The sequence below is a fragment of the Otolemur garnettii genome, unplaced genomic scaffold (assembly GCF_000181295.1).
Source record: "Otolemur garnettii isolate 467f Iridium unplaced genomic scaffold, OtoGar3 scaffold00025, whole genome shotgun sequence".
Lineage (NCBI taxonomy): Eukaryota > Metazoa > Chordata > Mammalia > Primates > Galagidae > Otolemur > Otolemur garnettii.
In genome coordinates this window covers 17467751-17485556 of record NW_003852420.1, presented here as the reverse complement: position 1 = coordinate 17485556, position 17806 = coordinate 17467751, and the positions used below count along the sequence as shown (strand labels likewise).

General features: G+C 52.5%; 2 protein-coding genes across 2 annotated transcripts in view; one reads left to right on the top strand and one right to left on the bottom strand.

The window, feature by feature from the left end:
* Window positions 1–10933, top strand: part of LOC100960267 (fer-1-like protein 4) — a 37486-nt gene extending 26553 nt beyond the window's left edge. Inside the window, 17 exon segments of the mRNA XM_023512138.1 lie at window positions 444–657; window positions 816–847; window positions 935–1066; window positions 1746–1788; window positions 1879–1979; window positions 2055–2192; window positions 2289–2405; window positions 5140–5267; window positions 5456–5626; window positions 6316–6470; window positions 7334–7494; window positions 7977–8062; window positions 9190–9288; window positions 9521–9783; window positions 10219–10493; window positions 10569–10669; window positions 10744–10933. Coding sequence (XP_023367906.1) covers window positions 444–657; window positions 816–847; window positions 935–1066; window positions 1746–1788; window positions 1879–1979; window positions 2055–2192; window positions 2289–2405; window positions 5140–5267; window positions 5456–5626; window positions 6316–6470; window positions 7334–7494; window positions 7977–8062; window positions 9190–9288; window positions 9521–9783; window positions 10219–10493; window positions 10569–10669; window positions 10744–10933 — 2406 coding nt within the window.
* A 1666-nt stretch (window positions 10934–12599) lies between these two features.
* The window catches only part of ERGIC3 (ERGIC and golgi 3), an 18755-nt gene continuing 13548 nt past the window's right edge, over window positions 12600–17806 (bottom strand). Inside the window, exons 8-13 of the mRNA XM_003788131.3 lie at window positions 14900–14931; window positions 14112–14208; window positions 13971–14035; window positions 13144–13280; window positions 13010–13065; window positions 12600–12815 (exon numbers count right to left, since the gene is read on the bottom strand). Coding sequence (XP_003788179.1) covers window positions 12736–12815; window positions 13010–13065; window positions 13144–13280; window positions 13971–14035; window positions 14112–14208; window positions 14900–14931 — 467 coding nt within the window. The 3' untranslated portion in view covers window positions 12600–12735. The remainder of the gene's footprint in view (window positions 12816–13009; window positions 13066–13143; window positions 13281–13970; window positions 14036–14111; window positions 14209–14899; window positions 14932–17806) is intronic.

Genomic DNA, 17806 nt, shown 5'->3' with positions numbered 1-17806 from the left:
GAGACAGAGTCTCACTTTGTCACCTTGGGGAAAGTGCTGTGGCATCATAGCTCACAGCAACCTCTAACTCTTGAGCTCAAGAGACCTCTTGCTTCAGTTTTTCGTTTTTGGTAGACACAGGGTCTCACTCTTGCTCAGGCTGGTCTTAAACTAGTGAACTCCAGTGATCCTCCCAGAGTGCTAGGATTACAGGTCTGAGCCTATCATTATCAAATTTTGTCATTTGATACTTATAACAATCTTTTGACTCCAGCACTCGGTCCATTTTTCACTGAGAAACAGGGTCAGAAGGCAGTGATTCCCCAGAGGTGACACAGGCAGGCTGAGGCCGAGCTGAGCTTAGAACACAGGCTTGTCTGTGTCCAGGTCTTGTCTCCCCAGCCCTCTCTGTGACGGTCTCTCCCTCTCCCCGTCTCAGAGACAATTCCTCTCTCTCACCCCAGAACTTGCTGGAACAACCTTACCTGCAGCCCCCACTCAGCATCCTGGTAATTGAGTGCCGGGCCTTTGGCCGCACAGTCCTTGTGGGTTCCCATGTTGTCCCTCACATGCTACAATTCACATTCCAGAGTCATGAGGATCCCCCCGAGGAGGAAGGAGCGGAGGAGACAGGGGACCTGGTGCCTAAGAGACCTCAAGGTTAGGAGCCTTCTCTCCTTAGGGGCCACCAGACAAAAACCCCTGTGGTTCCTGGCAGAGATGGCTCCAGAGGACCCCCCTACCAATGGAGCCTGGAGTCTGACTTGTACTCAACAAATTTCCTCATGGTGTCATTTTCCTCCTCCCAGCAAAGAAGCCTCTGGATCCCTTCTTGGCTGAAGTGGGGATCTCCAGACGGCTCCTGAAGGTGATGGGTATGGGTGATGGGCAGAGAAGGGGCTGGTAGGGCTTGAGGTGGTGCTGGGTCAAAGGGACTGAGCCCTTTCTCCTGCAGGTTCCTCTGAAGAAGCTCCCCTTAGGAGGCCTCTTAAATCAAGGGCCTGAGCTGAAGGAGGACATCCCAGATCCAGAAGAGCTTGACTGGTGGTCTAAGTACTATGCATCCCTACAGGAGCTCCAGGGGCAGGTGCGAGCAGGGGAGGGTCCCATGGCATGAAGAATGATCTCATTGAAGGTGGAGCTCTACACTTTTACAGAGCTCTTCATTACCATCATCTTTTCTTGTCTTCACAATAATTCTAGAAGCTGCGGTATTAGCTCCATTATCAAGAGTTGTCTCCTAATAGAAATGAAATGCTATGCCAGGCACGGAGACTCACACTTGTAATCCCAGCACTTGGGAGGCAGAGGCGGGTGGATTGCCTGAGCTCACAGGTTCGAGAGCAAGGTTGAGCCAGAGCAAGACCCCCATCTCTGAAAAAAATAGCCAGGCATTGTGGCGGGCACCTATAGTCCCAGCTATTTGGGAGGCTGAGGCAAGAGAATCACTTAAGTCCAAGAGTTTGAGGTTGCTGTGAGCTGTAACGCCACAGCACTCTGCTGAGGGTGACAAAATAAGACTCTGTCTAAAACCAACCAACAAACAAAAAACAAAACCAAACCAACAATGTTTCAAGTTCACAGCAGCCATATGTGGCTGGTGGATAGCACAGGACTAGATGATTAATTGAAGAAGCTTTGAAAATTCAAGTGGCTTACACGGTCAGAGCTTGAAATAAGGTTTCCCAGTGCCCACCTTGGAAAAGAGGTAGACTACAGAGTTGAAAGGGATGGGGAAGAATCTCTGATCTGCCCTTTGATTTCAGCCCAACTCTGATGAAGATGAAATGGATGATCCTGGAGATTCAGGTAAGAGATTTGGCTTTTTTGCTCTTGCCCCATCTATCTCCCCCTCCACCTATCCAGATGTTCCTGACTGGAGCGTTTTTGCTGTCCTAGCTGGGGTCAACCTCATTTCTGTGGATGGGGAGACCCAAGACCAGGGTGAAGCTAAAGTGGAAGGTTCTGTGTCCCGGAAAAAAGCACTCGCCACCCTGAAGGTGACTGGGTGTTGGGGGGAGGGAGTGTCCTGGGATTCTGGACAGTGAGCTGTTACTGAGGCCCTTGCCTTTCAGATCTATACCAGCTCCCTGGAGGAAGAATTTAACCACTTTGAAGATTGGCTGAATGTGTTTCCCCTTTACCGAGGACCAGGGGGCCAGGATAGAGACGGAGATGAAGAAGGAGCTGGACACCGGGTGGGCAAGTTCAAGGTATGTTTGTGAAAGAAAAGGGGACTAGGGAGCACAGGTGTGGATTTTGGAGGACAACTCTCTCACTAGGGCTTTTTCTGTCTCTGCTCACCCCAGGGCTCCTTCCTCATCTATCCAAAATCAGAGGCAGTGTCATTCTCTGAGCCCCAGATCTCCCGGGGGATCCCACAGAACCGGCCCATCAAGCTCCTGGTCAGAGTCTATGTTGTCAAGGTGAGCAGCTATAGCTCTGCACTCCTCCACCTCCAGCTAAGGTAACATACGGAACCTACAGGATGAAAGCTTTGGAAGGAACCTCAAGGATCAAAGTCTAACTTCTTTATTTTCGAGATAGGAAGTCTTAGGCACAAAGACAGGTGACTCTCTAGGATTACAAAACTTGCTTGTGATAGAACTGGAATATAGAGCGTCTCCTGAGTCCTTTAGGTTCTAGTCCTGTAGAATGGGGAGTGTGCCAAGGTGGGTGGATCCCTTGAGCTCAGGAGTTTAAGACCAGCCTAGGCAACATAGTGGAGACCGTGTCCTTACAAAAAATTTTTAGAAACTTAGCTGGGTATGGTAGCACGTATCTATAGTCCCAGCTACTCAGGAGGCTGAGGCAAGAGGATTGCTTGTGCCCAAGAGTTTGAGGTTGGTGTGAGCTATAATGCTACAGCACTCAACCCCAGGGTGACTAAATGAGATTCTATCTCACACACACACACACAAAAGGCTAGGCACTTGTAGCTCAGTGGCTAGGGCACCAGCGACATACACCAGGGCCAGTGGGGGCCAGTGGGTTCGAACCCAGCCCGGGCCTGCCAAACAACAATGACAACAACAACAACAAAAATAGCCGGGCATTGTGGTGGGTGTCTGTAGTCCCAGCTACTTGGGAGGCTGAGGCAAGATAATCACCTAAGCCCAAGAGTTTGAAGTTGCTGTGAGCTGTGATGCTACAGCACTCTACCAAGGGCAACATAGTAAGACTGTCTCAAAAAGAAAAGAAAAGAACAGGGAGTGTGACTGTAGGATGAGCGTAGCTCTGGGTCTTAGGCTTAGCTTGTCATGAACCCCCTTTGTGCAGGTTCTCCCAGTACTGTGATTTCCATACAGAACTCTGCAAGGCCTTGATGTTTTCTTAAAGCTATCTCAGTGAGTTGGGGGGAATAAGTGGGTTGATCTGCCCCCTCACTCCCTATCATCACAGCAGATGCTGCACTGTCATCTGTTTTAAATATAGGGATTCTAAGCAGTAAGTTGAAGAAACGTTCTAAGGTGCTGTTCTTCCATAATCTAAGAATCCTAATGTATACATTAGATTATAGAAGTCATCTTGACCTGCTTCTCACAGTATGACAGACTACATGATATGATATAAGGCATCTAGAAAATGGCGGGGAAACAGGGAAACCTTAGCTGAACATAGTAATTCCCACCTGTAATCTTAGCATTCTAGGAAGCCAAAGTGGGAAGAGTGCTTGAGGTTAGGGGTTTAAGATCAGCCTGAGCAAGAGCAAGACTCCATCTCTCCAAAAAATAGGGGGAAAAAGTCAGGCATGGTGGTATACCCCTGTAGTCCTAGTTACTTGGGAGGCTAGGGCAGGAGGATTGCTTGAGCCCAGGAGTTTGAGGTTGCTGTGATGTCATTGCACTCTAGCTTGGGTGACAGAACGAGTTTGTCTCAAGAAAAGGAAAGGAAAAAGGAGAGGGAAGAGGAAAAAATTAGTTGGGTATGATGTTGGGTAGTCCCAACTACTCAGAAGACTAAGGCCCAATACTCCTGATTTTAAAAGTAACATATTCTTGGCTTGGTGCCTGTGGCTCAAGTGGCTGAGGCGCCAGCCACATACACCTAAGGTGGCAGGTTTGAATCCAGCCTGGACCCGCCAAACAACAATGATGGCTGCAACCAAAAAATAGCCAAGCGTTGTGGCGGGCGCCTGTGGTCCCAGCTACTTGGGAGGCAGAGGCAGGAGACTCGCTTGAGCCCAGGAGTTGGAGGTTGCCGTGAGCTGTGATGCCACAGTACTCTACCCAAGGGGATAGCTTGAGGCTCGGTCTCAAAAAATAAAAAAAAAGTAATATATTCTTATCATAAAAAATAAAAGTCAAATAATACAGAAAATTATAAATTGGGCTGGGCATGGTGGCTCATGCCTGTAATCCTAGCACTCTGGGAACCCAATACGGGTGGATTACTTGAGCTCAGGTATTCAAGACCAGCCCAAGCAAGAGTGGGACTCCATCTCTACTAAAAACATAAAAATTAGCCAGGCATGGTGGCACATGCCTGTAGTCCCAGCTGAGACAAGAGACGGAGGCAAGAGGAACACTTCAGCCCAAAAGTACAAGGTTGCTGTGAGCTATGATGATGATGTGGCAAGCTACCCTGGTGTCTCAAAGAAAAAAAAAAATTGGCTCGGCGCCTGTGGCTCAAGCGGCTAATGCGCCAGCCACATACACCTAAGGTGGCGGGTTCGAATCCCCAGCCCGGGCCGCCAAACAACAATAATGGCTGCAACCAAAAAATGGCCAGGCGGTGTGGTGGGCGCCTGTGGTCCCAGCTACTTGGGAGGCTGAGGCAGGAGACTCCCTTGAGCCCAGGAGTTGGAGGTTGCTGTGAGAGTGATGCCATGGCACTCTACCCAGGGGGATAGCTTGAGGCTCCATCTCAAAAAAAAAAAAGAAAAAATAATTATATAAGTTGAAGAGTAAGCCCTTATACATCTTTACAAATATTTTCTGTTTCATTCTATTTTTTATACCTATTTGTATGTCTTAAGTATTTCATAACTAATTGAAAATAAAAGTCATCATGCCCCATCTCAGTTAAACTCCTCTCAGAGTGATACTTCTCCTTGGTAATGTCCTGCTTAACACTTAATCTGAGATTAGGTCCAACAGGGTTAACCTTAGGCCATGACAAGGACACTTCTCCCAGCTGCATTCCATACCATCTCCGTAGGCTACCAACCTGGCTCCAGCAGACCCTAATGGCAAAGCAGACCCCTATGTGGTGGTGAGTGCCAGCCAGGAGCGGCGGGACACCAAGGAGCGCTACATCCCCAAGCAGCTCAATCCCATCTTTGGAGAGTGAGGCTGGGTCCTGGAGAGGGGAATGAGGGGAGGGGGGCAACCTGCCCAGCCAGCTCTGTGGCTCCAGGGCTCTTAGGTAGTTGGCCTGGGGACAGTGGATGAATGGGCAGAGATTGTTGACACCCCCACCCCAGACTACCTCCTAAGGCATGGAAGTGTCCTTAGCCACTCTTCCTCTTGGCCAGGGTCCTGGAGCTAAGCATCCCTCTCCCTGCTGAGCCGGAGCTGACCATTGCTATATTTGATCATGACCTCCTGGGTTCTGATGACCTCATTGGAGAGACCCACATTGACTTGGAAAACTGATTCTACAGCCACCACAGAGCAAACTGTGGGCTGGCTGCCCAGTACGACATGTAAGTTTAGTTCAGCCGGCTCAGTGCCTGTAGCTCAAGTGGCTAAAGCGCTGGCCACATACACCAGAGCTGGCAGGGTCAAATCCAGCCTGGTCCAGCCTGGGCCTGCCAAACAACAATGACAACAGCAACCAAAAAAAATAGCCGGGCATTGTGGCGGGTGCCTGTAGTCCCAGCTACTTGGGAGGCTGAGGCAAGAGAATTGCTTAAGCCCAGGAGTTGGAGGTTGCTGTGAGTTGTGATGCCATAGCACTCTACCCAGGGCGACAGCTTGAGGCTCTGTCTCCCAAAAAAAAAAAAGTTTAGTTCAGCCATTTTAAATCTCTGACCAAACACCTTCAAGCTCACGCTCCTACTTGTGCTCCATAGAGGGGGCTCCCCACCTCCGCCAACTACAACATTAAAGCTTGGTGGTCAAGATATGGGCTTAGGAGTTAGAATTCTATAATTAACATGCGACTTCGAGTCTCAGTTTTTTAATAGCTGCAGAATGGAGATATTAGTATCGCCTTCATAGAAGCCCCTGGCATACACCTTTGATTTTCATTGTTATAGGTGAGGGCTAACCTGTCTCCCATTGGAGTCATGAACCTAGATCCCATGTCATCAAGAATCCTTATCCTTGCCCCTGTGCCTGAATGTATCCATATGCTGGCCCCAGCTGAGGCATTCTCTGTTTCTGCCCACAGGGATGGGTACAATGCCTGGCGCGATGCATTCCGGCCTTCTCAGATCCTGGCAGGGTTGTGCCAACGCTGTGGCTTCCCTGCTCCTGAATACCGAGCTGAGGCTGTCAAGGTGGGGAGCAAAGTCTTTCTAACACCACCTGAGATGCTGCCACCAGGTATCAACCCTTCTCTTCTGGACAGGCCACAGGGAGGAAGATGGTAGTAGAACAAGGTACAAGGGGTCCTGGTGGTGGCTCGGCGCCTGTAGCTAAGTGGTTAGGGCACTGGCCACATACACTGGGGCTGGAGGGTTTGAACCTGGCATGGGCCTGCTAAACAATGACAACTACAACAAAAAAATAGCTAGGCGTGTGGCAGGCGCCTATAGTCCTAGCTACTCGAGAGGCTGAGGCAAGAGAATCAGTTACGCCCAAGAGTTTGAGGTTGCTGTGAGCTGTGATGCCACTGCACTCTACTGAGGGTGACATAGTAAGATTCTGTCTCAAATAAACAAACAAAAAAACAAAAAAACAAAAAACAAAGGGCCCTGTGCCTAGTCTAGTGTGCCCCCACCAAAGTATCCTTTAGTTAAGTAGAGGAGGTGAGTTTGGTTAAGGGTGAGCTTCTTGGATGGTGTAAAGAAGATGGTCTTTGTTGGTGAACATGAGGTCCCCAAAGAGCAAAAGTGGGCCCCCCGAGTCATAGCTAATCAAGTTCCCAGAACACAGGGTGGCCCCACAGAGTATCCTTTACAATAGAGTGTGGGTGTAGGACTGAGCTCATGACTCAAAAAATGGTTAGTGGTCTCTTCCCTCTCCTCTCCCAGTCCCACTATTCCCTTGACTGCTGGCTTTTCACTGGGAAAAGTTGCAGCAGCAGCCCTCCCCACCTGCCCCTGCTTTTTGTGGGTTACATATTTGCTCCCCTAGTCCGTGGGTTTGTTCCAACACAGTGGCTGCCTTGGTTTAGAGCTTCTATGAAGGGACAGGAGAATGGGGGGAGAACTGTGTGGAAACCAAGCTCACACCTCTTGTTTCAGGTAGGGGGGTGCCCCAGGAAGCAGGAGGGGCCCCTGAGGAAGCCCAGGCATTGCTTGTGCTGCGACGCTGGCAGGAGATGCCAGATTTGGGGATCCAGCTGGTACCTGAGCATGTAGAAACACGGCCCCTCTACCACCCCCGCAGCCCAGGGCTGCTGCAGGTGAGGGAGGGCTCGGGGCTTAGCCCCAGAATAATATTCCCAGGACCCTAGGATTCCCATCTTCCTCCAAGACCTCCACCTGACACTATACTGCCATTCCTGGTTCTGCCTCCTGGCACTAGGTTCCAGCATCCCCACTCCATGCTGGATCATATACTCCCACCCCTGATTCTGTAGGTCCACCAAGATTCAGACCTGGGGTCTCAAACCTGACCTCTAAGATCTGGACCTTGGGAATGCCAGATCTTACTTTTAATTTCAACTCCTACTTCTGGGCCCTCATCCCTGAACACCCAAGCTAACCTCTACCTCAGATCCCCCACATCAGACTCCACCTTTATCCTCATGCCTCAGCAACTGCCAGGCTCTTTCCTCTTAGCCCCAACTCTCCTTTCCCTTGGGAGAGGCACAGCCTTTGGCCACAGGGCTGTCAGGGAGGTGGGTCCTTAACAAGACCCTCCAGCCTGGTCCTGTGTCCCCAGGGATCCCTTCACATGTGGATTGACATCTTTCCCAGAGATGTGCCTGCCCCACCTCCAGTTGATATCAAGCCTCGGCAGCCAATCAGGTGAGAGAGTCTGGCCCCTCCTTCGAAGGGGGCACATGTTGGTTTACCAGTACAAGGGTCTTCTGAAAAGCTGGGTCCCCAGTAGAGCAAGCACTCAGGCTTTTCAGTTAGGTGAATCATTAAATTCCCTTTTCTTATTAAGCCTTTGTGAGTTGGGCATTCGTCTGTCACTTATAGACAGTAGTCCAGGTACCTTTCAGTAACCCCCTTCCAATGTGAGTTGGAGGGCACTTCCCTGGAGGGTGTAGCCACTCCAGACAGGGCTGGATCCAGATGCTCAGCTGTCAGCAGTCTATCACTTTGTGCCTCTGGGTTCTGCTTTCCTTGGTGTTGCTCTCAGGAAGCCTTTTGTTAGGTGCTTTCTAACAGTGCCAGGCTCCTAGTTAGAGCAAAAGCCTCAGGGCAATCTCTCATTAGACTGGCTTGGGTCAAATGCTGCTCCCTGAATCACCGCTGTGCTCAGGGCCTATAACATGATGATTGGCCAGTACTAAGTGATGTCGTAGATGATGTGCCCCACCAGAATTATCTAAGTGACATTGGGGGAGGTGGGGTGGGGAGATCATCAGTTGAAAATCTGATGCTGTCAACAAACATGGGGAACTTATGTTGGGTAAAAGAAACCAACAACTCTTCAGGTAAGCTCATGACAGCCAAGGACAAGGCCACGTGAGTGTAGGGTCCAGAATGCTGCAGCTCCTCAGGGATTGCACACTGTCAATCCCTGCTGTGTCCCAGCCTCCCACTCCTCTCTGCAGACTGGTTTTCTCTGCTAACCACTTTTCCTGCACCCCAAAACTTCAGCTGGCAGTGGGCTCCAATTCTGCATCTAATGCCACACCACTTGATGGTTCAGGGTCCTGATTCTTAATTTATGGGAGGGAGAACCTTGTTGGCCCAGACAGGGTTGGCAGACTATTCCTGGTGCCAGCCACCATGGCTGAGGTAGTTGGTGATACCTGGGGCTGTCCCTTCATAGAGTCATAGGCATCCTGATTACCCAGCTGGGCTCATACCCAGTACTGAGGGCACGTCAGTGGCCCTGGCCCAGGGCCTTCCTGCTTCCTGTAGTCCTTCCCAGCGCCTCTCTCAAAGGTCTAAAAACCATCCCCCAATACATCCATCAGCTATGAGCTCAGAGTTGTCATCTGGAATACAGAAGATGTGGTTCTGGATGACGTGAATCCACTCACTGGAGAGATGTCAAGTGATATCTATGTGAAGAGGTAGGCCTGTGGGCCAGGCCAGGTCACTGGTTGTACACCAAGGGAGGATGGCATTGAGGGGGGATAGCAAGCATGGGCGTGGATCCTGAGGCTGAATCCAGAGCCCTGTCCCCAGTCCCTCTACGGTGCCTAAAGCTGGGTGAGTTATGGCTATATGGGGTGAGGAGTGGGCCTGGGCCTGGCCTGGGTCCCTGTGCCCACCCACCTTGGTCTGTCCTTTGTGCTGCCCCAGTTGGGTGAAGGGGCTGGAGCATGACAAGCAGGAGACAGATGTTCACTTCAACTCACTGACTGGGGAAGGGAACTTCAACTGGCGCTTCGTGTTCCGCTTTGACTACCTCCCCACGGAACGGGAGGTGAGCGTCTGGCGCCGGCCTGGGCCCTTCGCCCTGGAAGAGGCCGAGTTCCGGCAGCCGGCAGCCGGCAGCCGGCAGCCGGCCGTGCTGGTCCTGCAAGTCTGGGACTATGACCGCATCTCCGCCAATGACTTCCTTGGTACTGCTCAGCCTTCCCCAACCTCGTCCCTGCCCTGTCCCAGGTTCTCTAACCTAACCCTGAATCCTGGGGCTTCATACCTTAGGTCGGAACCTGTGCTTCCTGACCTACTTGCTAAGCTTATTAAGCTCAGACCACAGATACCTTCCTTCCCACTCAAGGTCCCTGACAAGCCCTGATCTGACCTGTGCTCGTCACCTTGAATGGCGACTCCATATAGCCTTTGGTCCTTGCTGTGGCATCTGATCCCAATCCTCTGCCCCCTCTCACTGGGATCTGACCACCTACCAGTAGTGGGCTGTGGTGTGGGTGATCCACAGCCATGGCCTGTCTGCTACCTCCTAATTCACCAATTTAACATATCTCAACTCGCTGCCCCCAACCCCACCACAGGCTTTGATCTCTTGCCTAACCCCGAGAACTCTGGACTTGCAGGGTCCTTGGAGTTGCAGCTGCCGGACATGGTGCGGGGGGCCTGGAGTCCGGAGCTCTGCTCAGTGCGGCTGGCCCTCCATGGGGCAGGGCCTCGGTGCAATCTATTTCGCTGCCGCCGCTTGCGGGGCTGGTGGCCGGTGGTGAAGCTGCAGGAGGAAGAGGATTTGATGCGGGAGGCCCAGGAAGGCAAGAAGAGACGGAAGCAGAGGAGGAGGAAGGGCCGGCCAGAAGACCTTGAGTTCACAGACACAGGCGGCAACGTGTATATCATCACGGTGGGTGTAGTGGGTTGGGGCCAGGCCTGCCTTAGAGCTTGGCCTCTGCCTTGGTGACGCAGGAGTGTCTTCTAGGGTAAGGTGGAGGTAGAGTTTGAACTGCTGACTGTGGAAGAGGCTGAGAGGCGGCCAGTGGGGAAGGGGCGGAAGGAGCCAGAACCCCTGGAGAAGCCTAAGTGAGTCAGGGGCACAGGGTTGGGGCGGCCAATGGGCTTTGGCATCATCCTGACACCACCCTTTCCCTCAACAGCCGCCCCAAAACCTCCTTCAACTGGTTTGTGAACCCACTGAAGACCTTTGTCTTCTTCATCTGGCGCCGCTACTGGCGCATCTTGGTGCTGCTGCTGCTGCTGGCACTGATCACCATCTTCCTTCTCCTTGTCTTCTACACCATCCCTGGCCAGATCAGCCAGGCCATCTTCCGCCCCCTCCACAAGTGACTCTGAGCTTGGACACTCATACCATGGTGCCAACCCTTCAGCTCCCCCAAAGTCCTTCCTGCCCATGCTTTCTCTGAGTAAACACCACATATGCCCCAATACCCAACTATGCTGTACAAGGCCACCTCTTTCAGGTGGCAGAGAACAGAGATGCTCTAGGCCTTAGTCTAGGGTGATCTCAGGTGCAGGGGTCTTGCTGGAAGAATGCACAGGGGATGGGAGGCCACCCACATGCCCTGCCATGGAGAACAGAGCCTGATAGGAGGCTCATAGCCAAGGAGCCTGGGGCCAAGCTGTCATGCCTCTGAGCCGCTGCTCCTGCTGGTGGGTGGGTCTTTCTCACCTAATCTGCTGAGGATCCTGCCACTCCAGAATGCTGATCCCTTTACATGCTTCATTAACTTGTTTACTTCCCCATCCCCTCCAGTAGGCCTACCTGTCCCTGCACACTTGTTTGCAAACTGACTTAAGCAGAAAGGGCATTTTTTGGCTTACACAGCTGTAATTCCCAGCCAGTTTGGCTGGCTGGCTTCAGGTGCAGCCTCTCACAGGGTCTAAGTGATGTCACCAAAACCAGCCATTTTTGTCTTGTGGCTCAGCAATGCTGTCCTCTGGGACACACTCATCTGCAGACGGATTCTTCCCCAGTACTGCAGGGTCACTGCAGTGACCTGTTTCCCCATGTTCCCAGCCAGAAGGACAGCAAGCTCTCCTGCTCCTGATGGCGCCTGGCCTGCTCTGTGTCTCTGTGGCCAGCAGGATGGGGATTGGGGTGGGGAACCAACACTCCTACAAAGTGGAAAGGGTGTACGGGGTTCCTAAGAGAATTCAGAGACTGTTAATAAGAGGGAATGGTTCCTAGATGATCCAAAACAAGGCTCACAACAGCCAGTGTTATCACCCCCAGTTTAGAGATGAGGCTGACGCCCATAAAGGGGAAAGGAAGGTTAAATAGGTCCAAGGTCACACAGCTTTGAGGTGAGCACATCAGGGCTGGACCGCAGGCCTAATTCCAGAGGTTTTGCCATCATCACCCTGCTTTGCTTTCTGTCCCCTCTCCTTGCCTTTTCCCTACATCAAAATGCCCTGACAAATGATGTAATAAGCTGACTGGCTGTCATTGTTCCTGGCTCCCTGGGGCTTGGTTTGCCACATGTGGAGATGGCTCTACTGGGAAGCCCCGATCAGGTCCTGAGCCAGGGGCCTGGTGCTGGCCCTACTCCAGAATGGCCATGCTGCCTGCCTTCCATGGTTTTCAGTTTTGCTTCCACCCAGAAGACTACGGAGGACCTGGAGAGATACCTCTTTGCAGTGAGAGTGGGTTCAGTCAGAGAGGACCAGTAACTGAGCCCAGGCTGACAGGGAGGGTCCCCAGCTTTAGCCATCACCACATAGGTGGCAAGCCCTGCATTCACGGCCACGAAATAGTGGCTCCAGGACACTCACCCTGGAAAGATCTGCCTGAGCCCAGGGGCTGAACCCAAAAAGAGAGGCCCTGAGCGCAGGGCTAAGGGAGAACACTGGTTTTGTTTAAGTAAGTTCCTATTAACAAGGGGATGCCTGTGTGGGGCTCCCAGGGGCAGCTGTCACTGCCTTCAGTAAGTGGCTGTGATGACGGTTTGTCCCCAGGCACCAGCCAGCCCAAGAATCACACAGAGACCAGCAGTATTATCACAATCAATAGATTATCCCCCGGGACTGGGCTCACTCTGAGGAGGAAGGGGTGGGAGTTTCGGGATAGAACCACAGGCCAAAGAGAAACAAGAGAAAGAGGGAATAACTGGGAGGGGTGGTGGGCGGTACTACGTTGTCTTTCCCAGATCAATTTTCTTCTGGATGGCTCGTGCTGAGTGGTAGATGAGTGAATCGATGAGTCCAGCCACTGGGAGAGAGAAAAGGGCTGGCACTGGCCCAGCTGGGGCCTTGACTTGATCTTAAGAGCATAGTCACCTAACTGGCCAGGACAGCATCTCCACTGGCCCTCCAGATGCCCCTTCTTCCCAGCCAAAAAACCTGTGGTGCCCTGGTTTTACTTCCCCATTGTGCTTCTACCTCCACAGACACCCTAGGCCTTACCTGTGAACATGCCCCCAATGATGGCGCACACGCCCGTCAAGAAGTGGGTGAAGGACCTGTCAGGGGGAGCAGATGGGCTCAGCAAGCTCCCCACTCCCACACGCCAGGCCTGACCACTGCCCCCCTACCCTCACCTGTGCTTCTCGGTCAGCTTCACCATCATGGGCGAGAGCTCGTAGAGGACGAAGACTCCGGGAAGCCCCTGGTCGCCCAACAGCCCATTGGCGACCTTCTCATGTCTGGTCACAGAGAACTGATTTGTCCTCAGCACCTGGGGTGGGAGGAGAGCCTGGGCCAGGGCCAGGTCTGTGACCTAGCTCCTGCCCCCTTCAGCCTCCACCCCAGTGCCTGCCCCATGTGCCGTTGTGGCTTCAGGGTGCAGGGACACAGGAGGTACCATGTTGGTAGCTAATCCTGCAAGGCCTGGGGACTACCCAGAATCCCACTCCCAGCCTTGCCACCCCGACTTGCCCTCTGGTCACCAGTTCTTATCAGTTTACCAACCCTAGCTGTGTTTAGGAGATGCTCTCACTAGGGGTCCAAGGCAAGCCCTCAGTGTGGTATCATCAAGTCTGGGACTGACTGCTGTCCCTCAGTCCCTCACACTCTACTGCTCTCTAGTCACAGAAGAGATGGGAGCAGGGGTCCAGGAAGGCTTGGCCTGACTAAGCCCCACCCAGTGCAGTCCACGGAGGACAGTGAGGCAGATGCAGCAGGCCCCAGGGGAAGGGATAGAGGCAGTGTGGACAGCAGAAAAGAGAAGTGTTTTGAAATCTGGCAGCCTTGGGCCTGAACTCTGCCTCTGAGGGCAAGTCACCTACCCGCTCTGAGCCTCAGTTTTTCATCCATCATATGGGGATGAGAGCAGCACTTCACTTCCTGGGTTGAAGGAACTAAATGAAGGAACTCAAGGGCTTGGTGCCAAGCGGAGACTCTGATACCTGAGCTCCCTCAGACTCACCTCCCCGTCCACCTTCATGTACACCGTGGGTACCACCTTCACAAAGTACTGGAACATCATGGAGGCTGCAAGGGGAAGAGAGCACTGGCATGGGTGCCATGTGAACATTTGGTGGCTGGGGGCTACCTCCTGGGCTAGTACCTTGGGGTGCAGTGACATTAGTGTGGTCCAGGGGGTTCACGATGCCTGGGTAGTCCTCCCCGAATGACAAGTGCTGGATATAGTGGGTCATGTTGATCTGCAAGCAACACCAGCGCCTGAGCCCCATGGCCCTCCGCCACCCCAGCTCTGTGTTATAGCAGCAGATGGGTTGCCTGGAGCAGCGGTGAGAAGGAGGGGCCCACCTGTGAAAAGCTACGGCTCTAAGGGGAGAGCCTGCCTGAGACAGGAACCCCATTTCCCTCCTAGGCACTGCTGTTCTGAATAGCCTACAGGTCTCAAGTCATGGAGGCCTAAGCTAGAGGCCCCAGAGGCACTCCTTCCTGTTCTGGTGCACATCACACTCAGCCACTAAACGTGCAGGTGTGATTATGCCACGACCCTGCTTAAAGTAGGCCACAGCTTCCCACAGTTCTTAGGAAAGACCAGTCTCCTCAGCGTGGCCTCTGAGTCTTATGTGGTCTGGTCCCTGCTGACTTCTCCAGCCTCACCCTCCCACCCCTGCCCTGTAGTTCCTCAGATGTGCCACACTCTCTCCTGACCTCACCCTGGAGTCTCTGTCTAGGAGGCTCCTGTCCTGCCCCATCCTTGTCCCTGGTCTGCTCAGATCTCAATTTAAATGTCCCTGTCACTCAACCTTTAGGCAGGATCCCATCAGAACATGGCACACCCTTCCACATGTGCTCCCCCCAAGGATGTCCTACAGAGAAATTTAGCACCAACCAAGTCTCCCACCCAAACTGCCCCCATGGGCGCCACCTGGTACGTACATTGTCAAGGCCGAAGCTCTGCAGGTCATGGACTAGGTAGGAGAGAAGGGAGAAGGTGCTATCAGGGGGATGGCACCAGCCCCTGGCCCCTCAGAGTCCTGGCTCAGGCCTGTCCCTCCTCCCTCCGGAGTACGGCCTGCCTGGTTCTTCACTCTCCAGTCTAGTCCTGCTTAAGGACAGGGAGAAAGGCCTGACTTGGGCCTATGTGACAGCCTATGCCCTTGTTGGGGGTCATAAGAACATGGACCCCACTCCCTCCCTGACAGACATCAGAATTCCAGGCCTTCTTTCCCACCACGCCCTGCCTGTACCTCAGGAAACAAATCTATGACTGGGGTCTTTCATTAACAAGGGCTGACGCCACAACACTGAGCCCCAAAGTATGACCTGAGATTAAATAGAATGCTACCTAGGCTCTCCCCTGTGCCTCCCCTCAAAAATTCCCAAAAGACAGCCCACCGGCACCCTGTACCAACTGTTCCAGAATAAGTTCTTCCTGCCCTCTAACCCCAATCCCTCTTGCTAGGAAATGTACCTTGAAACACATTCCAATGCTTTTTATACTCAGCAGGCCAGAGAAGGTACCGATCCCAGCCCCCTCTGACCTCCCCCCATCCTGGGAAGGAAGGCTACCCCAGAAGTGGGGGCTTGGCCTCCCTGGGGGCAGGGCCACTTACTCTCCACAGCGTGTACTGCAGCATGGGGAGGGAAGGAGAGAAGGGAGGGAGAGAACAGATTCAGAGCTTCACAATGAGAACTAGGAAGCAAGGCTAGAACTAGGGAGAAGGTCTGGAACACTTCTGCCTCAGCAACAGGGTCTGGCCCCAGCCAACAAGCCTCCTCCCGGTCCCCCTGAGAGAGCCCTTCCCTGGCCAGAGAAGAATGAAAGAGAGTTTGGGGTCAGAAGAATGGTGACCTAGAAGAACAAAAGATCTAGAGCCCCAAGAGCCACTTTCCTAACTGTGTGACACTGGGCAAATCACTTGCCCTTTCTGGCCGTGTTCTCCACAAATGGCTATCCAGAGGACCAGGTAAGATCTACGATGGGACAATGCTTGGTAGACTTTACAATATGAGATTAAACCCCCACCCCCTAAGTCAGTGGTTCTCAACGTTCCTAACGCTGAGACCCTTTAATATGGCTCATGTTGTGGTGACCCCCAACCATAAAATTATTTTTGTTGCTACTTCGTAACTATAATTTTGCTACTGTTATGTATTATAATGTAAATATCAGACATGCAGGAGACCCCCAAAGGGGTTGCAACCCACAGGTTGAAAACCGCTGCCCTAAGTCAACAGGATGTCAGAAACTCTCTTTCCTAGCCTCAATTTGACCAAATCTCTGGCCTCAGGCAACTGAAGTTTGTGTTTCATCCTTCCAAGACAGAGCACCCTCAGCCCAAGGATTACAGCCCCAGGTAGGGAAACGGAGAGGATGTTCACCCTACGTCCTGCTGAGTGCCTGCAAGGCCTTGTGCCAACAGCTTGAAACTGGTCACCTTCCTACACTCCCAGAAAGATCACCCTTACCCTGGCTGCCTTCAGAGGAAAGAGAGGACTCCAGAGCTCTGCTCTAATCCCACCCACCTCCCTCACCACTACAGAATGCCTGGAAGACCAGCAGGGTTCTCTCTGTGGGATGCATTAATCCTTTCCATCACTCTGAGTGGCTCAGGAGCCAAACCATCTCCATCTCCTGGGCTCTATCACCCTGTGGCCCTGACTTCTACCCTTCCAGGCCCCTCCACAGGGCTCCAACTGGGCCCTCTTTTGCTCAGTCTCATAAACCCCGGCTCCAACCTCTGACATCCCTTCACCCTCTTGTTTTGGCCACAGCTTGGCTCTTCCTTCACGGCACTGTGTCCCTTCTTCCCACACCCGCCCCATTCTTGCTCCTGTCACTTCCAGATCACTGTTCCTTTCTCTGCTCTAACCCCACCTCCCTAGCTTTGAAACTCATGCCACAGCTTGTTTCAGCCACCTAGAGATCCACACAGAACCCCCAGGACGGTCTCTCTCAGATGCCTGTGGCTCTTCTACACCGCCCCTCGCCACAGTTCCTGGTGGTATGGTTTCCACATCCACACAGATGGTTTACCACTATTCTGGCCCCATCCTATGCTCTACCTCTCTGGGCCACTCGCTGTCTTGGTCACTTGCTAGTGACTAAGCTGCCTCCGTAATTTCAAGTATCTAAGCTCCAACCATGGGCTTTCTAATTTTCTCCAGCTCATTCCCTCATGTGCCCCAAATCCAGCATTTGACACTACACCCAGGACCTGTGGTCCACTGTTCCTTGGGCCCCCTCTGGCTTCCACCCACATCCTATCTTTCCTCCTTTACCAGCCTGTACTTGTAGTCCAGTATCAGGCTTACTACATATCCCTGTGACTCCCCAGCCCAGCAGGTGCCTGGCAACACAGCCCCAGGTGATTCTAACACCCTTTCTACTCTAAGCCACCTCCATACAACTGGCAAAAATAAGACAACCCTGCTGACTGGTCTCACTTCCCATTCACAGGGACCCACTCTGAGGGGCCCTGGTGTTGCCTGGCCTGTTTTCCCAGTCCATGTGCTCTCCCATCCCAAAATGACCAGTTACATCTTTTCCTCTTTCTCAAATTGCCAACACCTTCTTCCCTCCTCTTTCTCAGCTGATGACCTTGCTTCCTGCATTGTGGAGAAAACAGAAGGACTTAGAAGAAGCCACCCACCTGCTCCCACCACCCCAGCTACCAGCCCACCTGCATTTAAGGTCTGCCTTCCCTCTCGCTGCTAAGTTTGGCCTTTCCACTCGTGTGAGGCACTAGACTGTCTTCTTTTCCTTTCTCAAGGACTCAGCTTCAGTAATTGTCCCTCTCATCTCTGCAGCATCCTTTTGCTCTCTTTTTTTTTTTTTTTTTT